Genomic DNA, 19,641 nt, shown 5'->3' with positions numbered 1-19,641 from the left:
ATTAAGTTTATAAGATTCTCTCCGACTGGTAGCGTAAGAAACGATCGATTGCAGCGAGAAATCGGAAATAATCCACTTTCGAAAATCTAACAACTAAAATTTTCATTTTCATCGAGATTATTTGTTTGCAATAGTTTCTATCAAAATTGGAATGCACGTGTGGAGAATTATTAGATATAATTTGGTTTCTCGTTGCATGCGACTACAAGAAAGAAATTCTAGTTCATACGCATAATAAAATAGCAACGTTCTGTATAGTGCGAGCACGTTTTTCGGACTCGAAAGTTTAATCGAAACCATTTTTTCGAAACTCCACGTCTCAGCCTTCGGACGATCGACAGAACGACGAATTCTAAGGACAAACAAACTAAAATAAAAGGAAAAACATGGAAAATCTGAAAAAAAATACCAGAGCATTGAAGACTGGCAATCAAAACTAACGTAGGCAGATTTAAAACGCAGATTTATTCTGGTGTCTAGCACGATCGTGCGCGGCCTTGCCAGCACGCAAACGACTCGAATACAGAAATTATTTTCGATATGTCGTGTGTTTGATGTCGAAGGAGATCGTTCTGTTTGCCTTATCTAAATTTATCGACAATGCAGAGCAAAGATCGTTCCTGGATATCTTTGATTAAGAAAACAGAAAAGGAGAGAAAAAAAACAAAATTAAAGAACATTGATGAGATGCCAAAAAAAAAAGAAAAGAAAAAAAATTGATTGAAGCAGGAATTGTGTAAAAATAATACGAAAATAATATCCTTGGAATATTTCGAAATATGTATTTGATTCGAGTGTGTGACGACGATCGTACTAAGCAAGAATAAATCGGCGAAGGAAACTAAATGCAATTCTATGCAACTCTCCTTTAAAACAAAAAGTAAACAAATAAAAAGAAATAGATCGTACAGTTTTGCGAGTAAAATGCGCGTCTAATGTAACGCTAGTGAGTAGATAGGTAGGTACCTGCATTTCATGAAATTTAACATGCTTAAATAGATCCTTAATAAATCGTTATACATGTTTTGATAAATCGTCGTCCTTTTTTCTTCTAATACCTTCAAAGATACTGACCACCGTTTGTACTCCGTGATTCGGAGGCAATTCCATCCAAATTTTACTTACACCTACCTTTGTCCTACTACCAAAATACCATACAAAATATATTCATTTGAATAAAGAAATTATTGGCAGCGCGACAGAGTATATCAATACAAATTACCTGTTATTCTTACAACATCAATCCTTTGTTTCTCGGAACGCTCTTATCTAAATTAATTTCATATCTGTGTGAAGGTCGCTATCAAAATATCAAATTCGTAAAAAGATATCTTCATTTTGAAATACAGAACCATCGACAACCAGCAGAATGCACTATTCAGAAATATAGAAAAAGAAAAATGCAAAAATGACGCGGCGATATCCGTTGCAACAAAAACGCTGCAGTCATCGTGTCTCGAACTCGCATTTGAACAGTTCGTTTCCTTTGTGACAAAAACCTCGTGACACGATACCAGACGACGGGGAATTCTTTTTCTGTTTGAAGAAGAACGTCTCGAAGGCGGAAAAAGCGCGAGTACCGACGACCAAGTCTTGGCTTTTGCAAGTGGCGAGTTGAAGGAGGTCTCCGAGTCGAGCAATCGGCGCGCACGACACCGATTGGCAGTTGGGACATTGACGATAAATGGCAGACCGGCTAGCGGAGAAATTACAGCCAGGGAGATTCTAATCAGGCTGTCGGACGCCATAAGTTACGCTGTTAAGGAGTCACAGATAACAGCCGAGAAAATAATAAGACCTAATGAAACTGTTTGCAAGGCTGATTAATGATAAAGGGAAGCGAGTCTTAGATTACACGTGGGCAGGCCTCTGGGCTTTTTCCTTTCTCTCTTTACAGCTAATATCATTACCCACTGGACATCCACATGGTTTCTTCTCCAGCTTTCCGTCCTTTTTGCACGCTGTCTGGCTGGCTCGCTGAAAAAGGTAACGGATTTTGCCCGATCGTCGAGATTTATCGATCGGACTCGCCGATACACGAATTAACTGTACGCGGGATCTATCGAGTGGAGAACCGATCGTTCGAGGTAAGTTTCGATGTATAAGCGAAGATAACGAGAAATAATTGACGATGTAGCGATATATGCGCAATATCTTTCCGCACTTTGCTATTGAGTCTGTTTTTAACGTGTCGACTCTATATTTGTATCTGTTATTATCTGCAATCGTCAAAACGAGAATGGTAACGGTGTGAATCAAGATCTTGAGAATTGAAATTCAATCACGTAAATTCGATAACATTTAAACGTATGAACGCTGCTTTAGTTTCGTAAGTGCTTAAGTTATAATCTTAGAACTGCGGATATTTGTGCAGTTGATAAGCGTAAATATTCGAAAACGTGCAAGAACAGAGAAAAGACAGACAGATGTTCCATTCCACGTAAAACATTGTTCCGCGATACTAACCCAACTTCGACTCCCACCTAATACGAGAAACTGTGTCCAGAAGAAGAAATTAAGACTCGAATTTCGGGCCGGTGACCTCGTTTCCCTCTCTCTAACGTTTCTGTTCTCGTCGAAAAGAGTACCGTTTCAAAATTGCGGCGCACAGTGACCGAAAGCGGAAACCAGGGTCGCGTTTGGCCCGGTGGTCCGACCTGAAATCGACGTGATCGGCATATCGACGACTACGACGACGAGGACGATGACGACGATGATACATATAAGCAATGTTTACAGGCGGTACACGATAAGAAACGACGTTCGTGTCGCGCGAAAGAGAAGAACCTCGAAGCCGGCTTTCTTCGAGTTTCTTCAGTCTTCCTCTGGCTCTCTTTCGATTACGTGCTCACCAGTTTTTAACTGCCGCGTATGCCCGTCGAATCGCGTGCTACGAAGTTCTTAATCTATCGCTTTCATCGAACGTGCTCGCCCGTTTCTAACTATAGAAACTAATATCGTTGGAAAATATTATCGACTAGTCGTTAAGTGCGCTGATGCGATAACGAGTTGCGAGTTGCTCGTTTGACTTGTTCCAGGCGAGAAAATACGATCTTTGTTAACTGTTATCTGTTTTTGGAAGAGCACGGAACAGCCAAGGATTTCTTATAATTATCGGATAATTTGTTCGTAGGTGTGCTACGTAATTATACAGTGAAAAAGATATATTTAATTAAATCATGAACGGTTGTAGTTCATTCTTAACGATAAGTTTGTCTTTAAGAAAGTAAAGCTCGTGATATTTTTCAAGTGACTACCTTATTAATAGGAACATGAAGGTAGCTTTAGTTACGTGTCAAGCACGAGTCTAGTAAAATACAACGTCGAGGAAAAATTTGTGTAAAACCTAAGAATTTTGCGATCGCGAAGAAAAGCAATTAAGAAAAGATTCCATTGCCCGGACAAAACTCTTTTATTAAAAATCTTGCAAGAAATTCGCTCGACGTCGATCATCGATCCGAAACCAATGACGTAATAATATAGAGATATTAGAACGCACTTTTCTACTCAACTACAGTGTTTCCAAGCGACTGTGACAAAAACATACGTAATGTTCCACCGATAAAGACGCGAAACGAACGAAATGATGTCAGCGATTTGCAGATATAGCGAAAGAGCGGCGGCTTAAGTGAGATTTAGCCTCAACGTGCGAGCAAAGTGTCGCGAAAACGAGTTTCGTTACGTCAGAATGTCGCATGAAAATTCCATCGTGTCATCTCTGGTATTTGGTCGATCGAACGTCGTCATGGAACAGTGGGACAGTGAAAAAGAGACACGGAAAACGGCTAGAGGATCGATTTCCTTGTTTCAGCCTGCCTATTTCGGTCTCGACCAGGGAAACGACACTCGGCCAGGTTGTTCGCAGCGTTAACGACGCCAGTTTTCACGCGTTTCGTCGCTTCATTGACAAAACGAGTTTCCGCGGGACGCGCGCTGACGCAAGTGACTGTTTACGATCAACACGTGCTGCGCAAGAATGAAATGCACGGACCTCTGTTGCCAGTTATGTGTCGAACGCTTCGCGATCCGTTCGTCCTCGCATTCTCCGTCACTCGAAGGGCGCGAAATCCATTTTGAATCGATGATCCAACAAGTGTGTTTATGCATCGATCAGTTGTGAATTAAACCTCGCGAGTTTGAGCTCCAAAGTGTGGTTCGAAAGTTGTGCGAAAATTTGTCGCGGAGATTCTTTGCGCAGAGAAGATCATCGCGGTGAATTGAAAGTGTACTGCCTCGAAATTCGAAGGAAGTTAGTAAATTTCTTTGAATCGACGACCCAAGAAGTTTTCGTAAATCGATCAATCGTAATCGAAAAGTTAATGAATTTGAAAAAGTGATTCGACTAGTTGGAGATCTCGTTGTTCGCGTATACAGAATTATATTCCTCAGTTTGAATAGCACTGTATAGCGTTGAAATTCGGAGAGAATGATACATTAAGTTTCTTTGTATCCACGATCGAAGAAGCGTAGAAACTTTATCTTCGTCGATCGATATCGCTTGTGAAAGTGCTTCGTTTGTTAAAAGTTTATGATTTCGTATATGTAATCTCTGTGTATGGTATATGTATAAAATTACATACTGCAAATCGCGATATATATTGCGCTTCAAAATTCCGAACATATCAAGAAAGACTGAACGTATCAAAAGTGAAAATTAAAAGATCGAACGTTTAAGATCCCTCGTGTACGTAAGTGCGATACAAAGCTACGTATTTCGAAGGTTGGTGTATTGTTTAGAAGTTCGAAGAGAATTGTTAACATTTTGAAACTCGTACGAGCGGAATCTTTGCCCCGAATCACGCGAGTACAAAGTCGAATCTCTCTGTTCCCCGCCATAATGAAATCTAGACGAAGGTGAAGAAATTCTTCCTGGAAAGTGGATCGTGGAAGTGGAGAACGTCGTAAATCTTGGTATATCCTCTAGGAGGAGCGATGGAGGAACCGGAAAGACCAGTCGCGAACGGCGTGACAGGAAGGATCGCGTGGATCTTTGTTTTCGCGAAGCTCGATAAACTACGAGTACTGTCGTTGGAGGGGGGAAGGCGGTGAAACGCTGACGACAGTGATGTAACGGTGGAAAATAAAGCGGTGACTCGCGTGGATATTGGTACCGTGTGCTGGCGCACGCGTAAACACGTGGAAGCGGACTTTCCTCGAATTTCGGTGGCAGTTTTTCAAATACGCCGATCCGGTGACCAACTCTTTCTCTTATCGTGATCCACGAGTCGAATTTTAATCACTGTTCGAGAAGATAGCCGTTTCGCGCCAATATTTGAATTTATATTTAACGAACCGCGAGACTTCTTTGTTTAACAAGATTCGGTATGGTTATCGGCTCGGTTATGATCGCGAATTATCGTATTATCGACGTTTTACGAACGTTAAAGTGCAACGATCGGCGAGCCTTGAATTTTTACTCGAAAACGTCGCCACTCCGTGGCCATATTTGAAATAGAATTTGAATTTCAAATAATACGATATATTCTTCAAATCGATTCGATATGTTAATATCAGTTTGTGTGATACATTAAGAATCTATGTGATCGTGAATCTGCGATCCTATAGATCGTCGTCTCGTTCATATCTTACAGAAAAATAAACAGCGAAGTGTGACGATCGACGAGCTTCGAATTTTATTTGCCGTACAAAATTGTTGAAACTTCGCGCCTATATTTCAACTTGAATTTCAAATATCGCGATGCTTCTTTCAACTCGATCTCCTGCATCGACGTACTGTACATTTGTGTAGCAACAAACGATTGTATATTAAGATTCTTCGTGATCGTGATACTATCCTTTAATCTCGTGGATCGACGAACGAGCGGTGAAATGCAACGATCGACGTGTTCGAGACGCGCGAACCATCCGTCCAGACCATATTAAAAAACATTCTTGTGTAACACGTCAGATTCTATTTTCGACTTGGCCAACCTCTTGACACTCGTTAGAGGTTCCACGTTCCCGTATCGAGAGGTCAAAACTGGAGCTGTTATCGCTCAACTGTACAACCACGCTGGTCCATAATTGGCGCCAAAAAGCATATCGAAACCAGGAGAAAAGTCGAGGAAACGGAATATGCACAGCGATCAACGACTCGTGACGAATTTACGTGTTTCCGCGATTTAGAGAAGTTACGCTTCCGAAAAGAGAAATCACCGAGCAAATGAACGAATCGCCGACTCGAAACCGATTTTTATCAAGAAAAGTCTAGTTTTCCGTTCGACTCACCGACTTTGTCGATCCCGGAGAGACGCTGCACGACGAAACTTTATATTTCCACGAGTTGCACAGCTGACACGGTAATCTATATTATCGAAGTATTACTGTCAACCCATCCGTTCCTTTCCATTGCTACGGCTTCCTCGGTTTCATGCGGTCGTTTCATCGTGGTTCTCTGCTTCTTTCGGTCTCGACCCTTCGCCTGCAAGATCGTTGGAAAATCGTTAGATATTATGGATTCGAGGAGGAAGATGGGAAAACGAGAAAATTTCCAACTGGCTGATAAGATCGACGAATGAAGACACGAAGAAGCGCGAAGGAGAAAAGATTGATCGTTGATTCGTTCGAAATCGTTGGGTATAGCGTTATGAACTGGAAGAGGAAGATGACGATAGAAGAAAAGTTGGAAGAGATGGATAAAAGCGATAGAAGAAAATCTCGAAAAACGTGAAGAAAGGGAGATTCGTTCGAGAACGTTAGATATTTTATTACGAACTCGAGGCGGAAGATGGAGAAACGAGAAAACTTCAAAGAGACCGACGAAACGGACGATTGAGACTTAAGAAAAATCTGAAGAAGAATACGATGATACGATTCTTCGGAAGGTAATTCGCTTAAGATTCACCGAATGGTTAACGGGGGCGACTGAACTTTCAATGGACCAGCTGGCTTAAATACCAACGCGATAATAAACGACAACTTTCTCGAAGCAGGTTTCAGCGCAACGATGACGAACAGAAGAGTTGATTGTGCGACGAAAATTCAGAAAGGCGACCGGTGCGTCGGGATATTGTCAACCGATGCGTAGCTCGGTTCTTTCGCTGTTTGGCAGATCGGAAGAACCATGGGCAATGGATCGTCCTGCTGTCCGCATCGCAAGAAGGTGAGTTCTTTCCGATTCTTAAATATTTTTATCGTTTTTCGTGTTTGTCCTATTGGTTTGTAAGGTAAATTCGTCCGGTTTTTTAAATTTCTCAATATTTATATTATAACTCAATATTTGTGGAAATTTTCAAATATTAATCGTGATTCTCGCACGTGTAAGAATTCGATCGTGAAATAGTTGGTAAGAAGATCTAAGAGACATGTTTTGAATTTTCGAATCTTTAGTGCATAATACAAGTTGATACGAAGACAGAAGATATCGTAAGTTCGGTGCGTGACCATTCTGCAAGATGGCAGCACGCTTCGATTATGATAATACCGAGACGCTTCTTTAGACGATAAAAATGGAATTTTATTAGAATTAGCTAGAGGAGTTTCAAACGTGAAAGCGTAATTACAAAAAAAAAGTAATATCGCTATTTATTTATCAGAAATTAAATCCCATATTTCTGAAACATTTAGAGACAACTAGACGGACACAAAAAAAAAAGATGCAAAAGGGGGTTCCATCGTGTAAAATATCGAAAAGTAGCGCTCTATCTAAGCTGAACATTCCTCGCTTCATCCAACAGCCTACGCTATTACAAATCCTACGTTATTAACAAAATCGTATTTTTTACTCCTACGATATGATCGATAGAATCGACACGTATCAGTTCTTCGATCATTTTTTAATTAATGCTAAACGTTTAAAAGAAACTATCAAAACATAATACGAGGATACAGGGCCACACACGCGTACGCTATATTACGAAATATTTCTCTAGACGGAATATGTATTCCTAATGTGAACTCTATTTCCAAACACTCTACACTCGCTCGTTAAAATCTTACCACACCCAGAATACGATCAATAAGATCGATACGTGTTCAATACTCTCCCCTTTCATATCTTCTTAAATAACACCAAACAGTCGAAGGAATCTCTCACAGAACCTGTTACCAATCGATTGCACAAGCGACAGAGCGGCATCGTTAGATCCTAACGAGTCGCGTTGCGAAAAAACCATCGCGGCTAAGCGACGATATCCACGGGAAAAACGGCTGGACGGGGGTGTGCACGGGTGAAAGGGGGCTGCCCGTCAGCTGATAGATATCGAACAGATTCGCAATTGTGCAATTGTGCCACACGGAACGGGCACGCGGCCTTCGAGTCGAGAATAACTCGACTGCGAGTTATTTTCTGAAACCAATCTTGTCGTTGATATACGACTGAAAAAAACCGATTACGATCGGTCAAGCAGTCTGCTGCGATCGTCCGCGAGTCTATTCTTTTTAGTTGCATACGTGCATCGTATTTGTCTGAGATTCGAAGCGGTCGAATTTCGAGAGAAACGTGAGAATAAAGTTAGAAGGATTTTTCGAATGTTCTTTCCTTCCTTCGGATGATAAAACGAAGCAAAGTGTCCTTTTTCATGGTGTAGTTTAGAGCGACGAAGCTTTCTACAGGTTATTTTTATCGCCTTAGGTTTAGGAATATTAGAAAATCCATAATTGTAATATATTATATTCATGAAAATTAAGAAGATACGTTTTTCGATAATGTAACTCGATGGAGAATTTTTACAAAGGTTTCTTTAGATTGTATGATAATTTTGGGGGAATTACTGGAGAAATTTGTAGTTAATACTACACTGTGCTCGCTTTAGATTTTTATTAAGACGTAAGATAATAGGAAGAATTATACCTAAACGTAAATCATACACTTTTCCTACGGAGGGTTAATACGAACGATAATTATAAGTTATTTATTGAATGTTTATAGAGATAGATACATTCGAAGCAAAAATGATTGAAAATTAAAAATCGTATAAGACAAGCGTATTGACATAATGGACAAGAAAACCCGAGAAATTCTGTAATATTTAACAAATTACGTATTTCGAGTTTCCCGACACAAAAAGTGACGTAAATTACAAGTAAGAGAATCGTAACGGTAATCGTAAGCGTTGTCGGTCTGCTTTTTACAACGTTCATCATAATTTGTTCGTTGCTCGGGTAGAACGACTTCAAGTTGTATTGCAAATTACATGTTCGAACATACCGATAAATTTTTTGAAGAGATACCCGATAATTAACCGAAGATTACATCGTTCATTCGGAGTCAGTAATTTAATATAGACAGTCGCATTGATATATAACGATTTTCAGCTTGTGCGATCAGTGAAACCAAAATTAAACCCTCGAAAATTAATATTTATTACTACGTGCCGCGAATTAATAATGTTTAACACGAACCAACCTTTAAATTATGCAAATTGCATGACAAACTACGACTGTACCACCGAAATTGAAACAACAAAATGTTAATTCGTGCTTTAACTGTCGTAAAACAACGAATCAGTATTATTACGGAAAAGGGAAGATGAAAAAAATCGAAGCTCATAGGAAAAATAATCCGACAAATAAATTTTTCTTCATTTTCTTATTTCCACTTTTGACTAAAAATTAATATCTTAATATAACATAGCTGAGAATGAAAGGAATCTGTCAAGATCGAACGCGATGCCTTTCGAATGTAGCTGATAAATTGACAAAATTTTGTAAAAAAATTATTAAGGAATAGAATTTTTATATCTTTAATATTCTAATGTTATGACAAACAATTTTGGTAACGTACGATCTATCGACAATGTACTGAATCTAAAAGCTGTTCTCTTATAAAAAATGAGAAATGTATTTTTTCGTATCCTTCTCCTGCTCACTTCGATCATAAACCAACGAATAACGCAATAATTCCAAATTAATTATTAATACCCGAAATTTTGTCCTTCGGTTAACTCAATCGTGTAGACCAAAATATTTGCCCGTCTGTTTTTTCTACGTCCCTCGCATTTGCACATACATATATTCGATCTTACTATAGATTCCACGGAATTGTATGTATAATTAATTATCATAATTAACATCAAATTTCGTTCAAGTTGTCTGAAGATCGTTTACGTTATTCCATGCGAAAATAGTAGACTTTTTACTTGTTTTGTTTTGTTTGTCGAAAGGCAGAAATTAACGCAATCCTGGCGGATAATTGCATCGTGAATTCCTTAAGACTGATTTACTAAATAATTGCTCCTTAAAGAATCTAATAATTTCTCCAGCGTTTACGAGCTTTCAAGATGTTTAGTTTTTATTCAAGGATATGAGATAATGCCACGCTATGCCCAGATTGTAATCGAACGAAATTTCGCTAATTTATCACCAACGATATATCAAAGATTGGTGCCGGTCTTATAGAAAAAGCTGCGTATTTTGCCTTGCAATTAACCCAACTCCGTCTCTACTAATTCTCCACCGAGTCTGGGGAGAACACCGTAAATTTTCTTTCAAATATCCGTAAGAACTTTCAGTGTTCCATGGCTGATGTCTTTACGACTTCCAAAGAATCGTAAATCATTCGAGCTTGCGTTCTTGTCCTGGCAGCTTCCTCAACAAGATGTACTTTGTTTCTTTTTGCTCACTTCTCGTTTCATTATACGTTCTCAACAGTCAAGATAGGAAAGGGAAATCGTATACATTTTGACATTTTTGTTACGAAAAAGGAAATCGAACCATTTACTTACTGCCACTTACTATTAATTTCTCGGGTACCGTTTTATAACACATTCTGTGACATAAGCAAATTGATAGTTTAGAGATTCTAATTCATTCTATTGACTAGCTAGTATCTACTTCGATAAAACTAATGTTAGGATATCGCTCTTTATTTCTCAATTAGTTGTTAAATAAGAACGGGAGTTTTTAAACAAAAAAAAAAAGAACGTTCCTTTCACCATTCTCTACCACACCCAATTTAATCCAGATACATATCGCTATCTTCCTTTCAAATCGAAGGAACGATCACAAGACGCTTGTAATTCTATTTTGTATCTTTTTAAAAAGATAGCCATTTTTTAAAATCAGATGTCAATAACCATAAGAACAAAATTAATAACGGTCAATTTGGCTGCCAAACGAAGGAAAACACACAATTTTAAATAATATCCTCGTTAACTCGTACTCCTGAAACGAGCTGTTTTTTAAAAGTAGCCCGCAGTTATCGCAAGAACTTAATTAATACGCGCGATATAGCGCACAAATAAAGAAAGAATTATGCTCTTTTGAAAAGTTAATTTATAAAAACTGTATAGACGATGGAAATGAATTCGAGAAAGCGGCGTCAAAGCGAAACCCGTTGTTCAGGTCAAGAACATATGAAGAAACGAAGTAATGAAAACGCCTGACGCGGTTTGCAAATTACGTTGATTATTTCGGTGCGTTTGTTAGGCGCGTAACGCGAGATCGGATAAAAAAGGCCGACGCGAAACACGACGGCGATCGCGGCGAGCAGTCGGCATAACCCAATTAAGGATGACACGGGTAATTACGAGGTATCAGGTGTTGCAGGAAAGCTGCGACTACTTTGTCACGGTGTTATCTGCTGTCACGAGCGAGAACTCTCTCGTGAATCCTTTGTTGGGCTTCACGGGTCGGTGAACTAATGCAAAAACTTCGCGTTTCGCAACGACTAAGAATTTCTTACAATTTACGGGTTTAATTGAAGGTTTCGTGACGAAAATGGGGACACCACGCTATCGCTGGCCACCTTTGTAGCACACGTAAAAAGTTTCAAGCGGAGCGCAAGTGCCTTTATAAAAGAAAAACGATTTATGAAAGGGCGGAACTTGAGTGGTATATGCGATAACACCGTTAGGGCAAAATTCTTGAAAAATATTTGAAAAATATTTGTGTTGAGGTTTGTTAGTAAAAAGAACTGTTGGTATTTTACGTACATTTCATTAGGGTTGGTTATGACGTGCAATATTTCTGCAGCATCTGTTAAGATTCTCTTTAATCCACAAAATAAGGCCCAAAAAGCGAACGCATATTATTTAAAAAACATAAATACATCGACGCAACGTTGGTTCTGAATGGGTAAAAGATAAAATTTGATTCGACGATTCCTTGTGTCAACGATAACTAGAAAATGTTCCGTTAATATCTTGATCATAATATCTTGATAATCTTGACATAATATCCATCTTACCATACTCTTTCCATCAATATATCTTCTTGACATAAGATAATTACAACTCATTGCCATATTAACTTGAAAAAGCATTCAACGCGCTGGTCGATTATTAATTATTAGTCAATGTGCTTGTCCAGACGTCTATCCTTCTCAGCCGCGATTTTGCAACAAAGGCATTGAATAAATATCGAACGTACAATCATTTTTCTTCATAATTTTTCTCCTCGAGCGATACAATCGCGTAAACAACTGAGTATCGTAAAGTCCCACGCAGTGTAATAGACATTATCGACATGAAAATGAAGCGATCGCCTCGAGCCCCGCGACACTTTAATGAGTAAGTAGTAATCGAGAAGCAAGGACAGTTATTCAGCTGAGAAACCGTCGAACAGGATCGTTTTCTCAAGGCGTCGTAAAAACGGAAAATCCATTTTGTTTGCCTTCGCCTTTTGACACGGGGAATTTATGTTCCTCTAGCTTAATGTCCTCCGTTATTGCGTCGAATAAAAATAGTAATCGAAGCATAGTACCAAGCGTATCACGTTTCCAACTGTATTCATCACCGTCGCTAAAGGTCTCTGAGCCGTGAAATCCTGGATTTTTATATTCGTTTTACTCCTGAAGGATTTCCAGTTTTTTTTTCGAATAAAGCTTTAATTCCTCTTAATCCAAATAATTTCCACGGGATTCGATTTTTCAAATTTCCCCGGTAACTAACAGGTTTCATCGATCTATAGTTTATAGAATTCAATTTCTGACATTTTTTCAACCAGTTACAGATCCTTTTCGAATAATTTATGTACTGGAAAGTATCTAAATGGAATGGACAATGTCTCGCCCAAATGCAGAATTTATGTCACCAAAAATATTTATCTCGCTTTTTTTTGAAATCTAAATTCACATAAAAAGTCATATGAATATTTCAACTATTCGTAACAGTCCGCACAATGAGGTCTCGGCATTTTTATTATAAATCTTCTTAACGATCGATATACAGTGGCTAAAATAAGCATTTGCACACCATTATGTTTATTACAGAATTTACATACTAATTAATTACGTCCGAGCATATTGTGTTACGTATCATTTAGCAGCACGATTAAACAGCAGTACGATTAAACAAATTTGATATTATGAAAATAAAGTATAGAGCCTGATAAAGAAAAAAAAAACGATTCATTGGAGAGTAATGGTACGTGTAAATAATTTTCGTAGCTACTGTTCGTAATTTATTGCAAATTTCGTCTCTTTCAATGTAGTTTAAAATTGCCGATAGGACAAAATTTAATGAGTGATCTTCGAAGAAACATCTCGTGTGCACCAACTTAAAAAAAAAAAAAGAAAGTAGCACAGGCATCTATCAGAGGCTACGTTAAGCGAATAAATTTATAGACCAGGTGAATTTTTAGGGGTCAACAGGATGTTTTTAAGAAGAGGAAAAGAAGAAGGGATGAGGCAGGTGCGAAGGACGAGTTAATCGAGTTAATCATGATAATTAAGTGGCTTTGCCGGCGGCGATCAGTCTTTGGAACGTCTTTTCGTCGAAGAAAGATTGGAAAGGTTATTGTAACTGCGAGTGAGAGTCCCTCTGGCCATCTTTTGCCTAAGATTTCAAGTTGATTAATCGAATCTATTAATGGTTGGTCCGTTCCGATAAGTGGGACGCCTTGAACGAGGAACCGTAGAGTCCTTCTTCACCAGGTGTAATTATCATATTACGAGATCCGAGAAAAGTGAGATAGCCTGTTGCTAATTCGTCTAACGCGTTGTCACATCCGACGTTACGATTAATCAAACGGATCATTAAGGAATAGTAGCTTTCCATTAGCGTGACCGCTACATTTATCATATCGTAACTGGTACTTCATTTTTTGCGCTACATTACGCGATTTTTATATCTTCGGTCGGAACAAATAAACGTATAGCGTGGTAATTATACATATTAGGGTTTAAGTACAGTTATATTCCGACTAGAGATATTGGAGTAACTATGGCTTTCTGTAGATTGATCGCGCGTTTTCGATAAAGCCTGATAGCGTATAATTTCTTAGTCGTGGAACTATTCTATCGTACAGTGGTTCTTTCTTATTTCTCACTCTTTCTCGTGTCGAGAAAAATTCTCAAGGTTTTGTATCATTAATCGTGTCGATTAAAATATTTCGAAAAAATAACACCCATCCAAGGAAAAGAATTAGGAGAACAATTAAAAACAAAATTACAAAAAGGAATAAGATTGCAATCATCTTTCTGTAAGCAAGTGATAGATCACATTCAAGTTAACGATAGATAGCAAAATTACATTCGATTCCTATCGAGGTTCTTCGTTTATAGTACTCATTCGTGTACAGTATGATAAAAGTGAGAATTTGATTTCCAGATGGATACGTAAATAGATCAACGTCGATAACCACAATTAACAAAACGAAAATCGATCTGAGATTAATCTAAGATTCACGCTGTGAATCGGACAAATGTAAAGCCACCGTTGCCCAAGTCCCAGATGCATTGCTCGATCACCGGTACGATACCGAACGAGATAATCGCGTGATTTACAACGCCAGTTTGGCTAGGCAACACGTGCACCCGTAACAATATGCACAGCATCGTAGACATGAAGAGAAAGAGCTGCGTCGCGAGGTAGCTCGCGGAGTGTCACTGTCGAGATCTCGCGGCTCGATCGCGATCCAGGCGCCTGGATCGTGATTAACGAGACTACTCGCGCTCGCATTGCGATAACTTTGTCGATTCTGATATCGCCAGTCAATACAATGTTCTACGATCGATGTTCTGGACCACGATACGCCAGTACATCTCCCAAACAGAAGTGAGGCAACTCGTGGCTGGATGCTAATTGCCTGCGACTTCGACCAGACTCGTTGTCGCGGACAATTTATCTTGTATCTTCATGAAAGCGTTCTGTACGCGACGATCTTGCGAAAACACTGTCCTATTAAACGAAGCATGTAATTTGATCGAATGAATGGCCGAATAACTATTCGTTAGTTTTTATTTTATTTTCTCGATTATTAAGTGACACACGATTAATTGAGATGGATCGAAACCGTTAGCGCAGAAATCTACGAGCGTTAATGACTGATTAACGTGGAATTGCCAGGGCCGGTCTAAACGACTCTAATCAAAAGATTAGATACTAACGTGTTTCTCATAGCGACGCCTATTTACATTTATATTGCGCGTATGCTACTTTATTGCTCCTGCATCAACTATCACTTCGGTATCTCATCTCTGTTTAATCACGGACGTTGGATAATTTATTACACGACAGTTGATTCTTTTCCGATTTATCCGACGATCTGGGAAAAGCATCGACGGGGAGGGCTAATTTATAGTCGCTGGAAGGTACTTCTTGATCGACATTTTCTCGGTACGCAGGCAACGTCGAGAGGCGGTTTAGGTCAAGGCGTTCATCGAGTCTTATTGTTCTTCGTCGCGGCGAAAGTGCGCATACGATTATCGTCTATTTATCCCGATGCTCATTTAGAATGATGCATACGCGTGCATAATCGTTACTACGAACCTGACGATCGTTCTCTCATGGATGGAATCGTTGGAATCTGCAGAAATTCTACGATCTGATACGCCCAAGGGATCTAACAGCGTAACGCGATAAAACATTTTATCCTGTGCTAAAACGGATCATTTTTCAGATCGACGACCGTTCCTATGCTCCCAATGGAATGTCTAACCAATCCTGGCGAGGATATTCCCTCGTATCCAGGAATTTCACCGAAGAATCCCGAGTCGAACGACTTCCTTACTACTAGAATCACGTTTAACCTTAGTATTTGAAGCTTAGGGCATTATGAGAATCGCTATAGAAATCAAGCTCGTGACCGATATCTTTAGTCGTTTGCATTCCCTGAACCTAATTGTTCGTTCGTAATAACCGCGTTTACGACGATGCAAATCAACTTTTATTCCTGTAAAATATTCTTGAGGAATTTTTACCTTGCAACCGATGTTTGTTCGTTGGAATTCGAAAGAGTTCAAAGGGATAAGCAAGAATTGTACGAAAGAACGATCGATCTATCGGAAAAATAGATATTAAATGTCACTCGGTATATCACTAGGCAATCAGACGTCGATAGTTCAGCTAGATTCAGTTATTCCGCTAACATTCGAGGCACGCAGATCCGAGACTGTTTGGTGATCAATCAAGATCAGGATTACATATCTAAACGACAATCGCGATTGTAATGGAGACATTGCATAATGCCCAGTTGCGTGATTCATCTTGTTTATATCAAACATAGCTGTCGATATCAAGCGAATTTCATCTTTGATCCGATGTGAAATCCCTTTGGTTGTGGATTAATTGTGGATTTCTGTGACCGTCTGTGTAAAATTCCACTAAATGCCTCTATATACTGCGATACATGTAATCATTAAAAATATGATGCCGCGATATGTCCAATTTAAATTAGCCATACTATCGGGTTGATGCATGTGAAACGTTTTTCCGAAATTTGGATTTGACAAACTGATAACGTTAAATTTTGTCCTGTCGTTGGTTATCAATTATATTAAAGGAAAAAAAATCTGCTATAAATCATGTATGTTTAATGTTCAGAAGATTTATGATAGAAATATTTCCAACACCTTCTGTGAATTCCAGAATATTTATAAGATACATCACAAAGAACTGAAAATAAACCGAAAGCTTACGTCAAGAATGCAAAAATTTGATATTCAAAGTGTAAAGTGAAATGTGAAAGTGTAGTCATATGCGTGTGCGAGTGAAGCAAGAAAAGTGTAGTCAGGCTAGACGCGAGATAGTTATCTGTTACGAGTATCAACTTCGACAACGTTCAACCGGTTCCACGAAGAGGCGAGTGGCGCAGGATCGGATCAAAGGAAACGACATTGAAAATTGCTTTTAATCTAAGACGCGCAACAAATCGCGAAGGATGATTGAATCGATTACGCGCTACAGAAGAATGAGACAACCGCGTAACAAGGCAAGGCAAGCACTGATATAAATCGCTTACTGTCAAACGCGTTGCACCGTGTACATGTTCACAAATCAAGCGAGGAGACCTAATTTGTTAGAAAATAAGAGCGCGGATAAACGTCATGGGAACAAGGCGAATGAAGTCTTTACACGAGAAACTAGCATTATCATAGTCAAGGAAGCATTAAACTATAGATCTACCAAGGAAGATTGCTAATCTATAATTGAACTACGGTGGCACACGAAATTATATGAACCAGTTGCCATATAAAACTTTTATCTACGTATATATTGTATATATTATATAAAACATTTTAAAATTTCATTAGCACTGTAATGGGCATTATATTGAAAGTAGCTTTTATTGGAAGAATTTAAAACTAATCTGAAAGTATAGAAGTTTCAAGTTAATAAAGTTTTAGAAATATAATCATGATAGCCAGCTTTTATTACAGTGGTATTGAAATTTAAAAATTCCTCGTATAAATAATATAATATATTCGTAAAAGGTGGCCGAATACTTCCATGAGCCACTGTATTTATCGTTTTCCTTTTCTCGTGGTTCAGAAACATGATTCAAAACAGTACTAAATTATAGTTAAAAATGAAATTCAGAGAAATAGCCAGGAGGATAACATTGTCGCAAATTTTGTAGAGATTATTACTGCCTTTATAGACCACACGCATGTTTCGACTATCCTGGAAAATGTCTAATACATGTATAATTTCGCTTGAGGCCCTATCGAGATTCGCATAACGACCCGTTAACTCTATCATTATGCGGAGAATGTATAGACGAAATTGTTTGTTCGTTTCCGCGTAAAAGTGGCATCGAAGATGGAATTACAAGACCGTCGTGTACGCGTACCCGACGATTTCGAAGAAATGTACATAATATTCGCTTTAAATTATGAATTTACGTTCTCCAAACGTTTGCATCAGTCATCTGCGTGTACTGCCTCGTTCATAACGTTTGCATGAACATACTACGCACCATTAAAGCGTTGCTTAGCTATTTTAACTACGTTTGTATAGTTTCCTTCCTAAAGTGACTAATGTCTTAAAGATTCTCAGTGAGCTGGTCTTTATATTTGATTTTGAATAACCAACAAATTTAGTGAGTTTTCTAAATTAATAAATAGATGCTAAGTGATGCGAGAGTCTTTAGAATCAAATATGTAATTATCTTACAAGGCAAGGCACTTAACATAATTGACATAGCAAAAGTAAAGATTCAGAAGATCATTTCATTGAAATCATACTTTCCAACTTTTCAAGGACAATATGCATTTTTATATATCTACATTCGGTATCTTAACTAGTATAAAATTATACATAATATCTAATAATTCCATTTTAAAATATACATTATAATAGCACACGACAATTACATCTTAAGACGTCCTTTTTACAACGTTATGAAAAAAGAACACATATTCCTTTTACCAATCCTGTGCGCCTCGCCTCCTACTTAGCTTACAATAATATCGACCATCTAATCATAGTATCTTCACAGTATCGCGAAAAGAAACAACATGTATATTGCTTTTAACAATGATACGTAATTCGCATCGTATCTAAATTACGATAGTTACGAGGATTCGGAAAATAACTGCTGATAATATCCTTGACATTAATCATCCACGACGTGAAGTCCGTAGCACACGGGAGCCGTTTCTAGGTGCTTGAAAAATTGTCCCGGGCGCCATTAAACGCGCGGTAGCTCTGTAAACATGCAGCGAAACCGCGGGGAGCCACGTTCACCGTTTCCGACGCTGGCTTGCATTAAATTTCTGCGTGGCGCGGCGGCGGCAGCGTGGCTTCTATGAGAGTTGCAGAAAAAAATACTATATGAAGCCTCGGCATTTCCTGTACACTCCTTGGTGTATGCTAATGCAGGGGCCAATACACTGCCGGCGGCGTCTCGTACGTGTACAGCCGTGTTAACTACGTGATCGCGTGGGCGTACACACTACGTAACAGAATACAACGTCGATCAGCGTTTCTAACGAAAATAAAGCCATTCGCGTGCCGCGTACGGTCGTAAAGTCTAGCGACGTCCCCGCGGATATTAATGCCTGGCTTCTAGGAAAGAACCGCTAACGACCAAACTGTCCCCGTGTAACTGTGATTCGATATGAATCAAGCGAGACAGAAATATGATAATGGCGGACACGATATTACACGCTAATCGCACGAAATGCGTCTTTCTGTGGCGCCATAACGGTCGCGGTTTTTCGTCGAGCGAAGAGTGGGAATAGTTGTTAATTCGCGAAGCATTGTTGACATTCTTCGCGGTTATGTTACGTTAATAGGCCTTCCTGGTGATAACCAGCTTGTACCAGGTGAAGTTAACAAACTTCACCTATATGTTCTATAGTCAAACAGGAAGATAACTTTTTAATAAAGCTTCAAATAACCTATGTTTATATTGACTGGTTATGCGCATAGAACATACCGACAAAGTTTGTCTATTAAACCTTGACATAGCCAATAAATGTAGCTGAAGGTTATGCGAAAAAGTCCAATTATATAGTAGAACGTTTATTCGTTCCTT

At 38.8% G+C, this 19,641-nt stretch overlaps 1 protein-coding gene and 1 long non-coding RNA gene across 2 annotated transcripts in view; one reads left to right on the top strand and one right to left on the bottom strand.

Annotated features, from left to right (window-relative positions):
• The window catches only part of LOC143302498 (uncharacterized), a 200,804-nt gene that overhangs the window by 180,739 nt on the left and 424 nt on the right, over positions 1–19,641 (bottom strand). Inside the window, exon 2 of the long non-coding RNA XR_013058072.1 lies at positions 6,229–6,421. This is a non-coding gene — a long non-coding RNA (uncharacterized LOC143302498). The remainder of the gene's footprint in view (positions 1–6,228; positions 6,422–19,641) is intronic.
• The window catches only part of Sarm (sterile alpha and armadillo motif), a 138,931-nt gene continuing 125,703 nt past the window's right edge, over positions 6,414–19,641 (top strand). Inside the window, 1 exon segment of the mRNA XM_033328379.2 lies at positions 6,414–7,102. Coding sequence (XP_033184270.2) covers positions 7,064–7,102 — 39 coding nt within the window. The 5' untranslated portion in view covers positions 6,414–7,063.

Source organism: Bombus vancouverensis, chromosome 3 (assembly GCF_051014615.1).
Source record: "Bombus vancouverensis nearcticus chromosome 3, iyBomVanc1_principal, whole genome shotgun sequence".
Lineage (NCBI taxonomy): Eukaryota > Metazoa > Arthropoda > Insecta > Hymenoptera > Apidae > Bombus > Bombus vancouverensis.
This window is presented reverse-complemented; position numbering and strand designations above follow the sequence as displayed.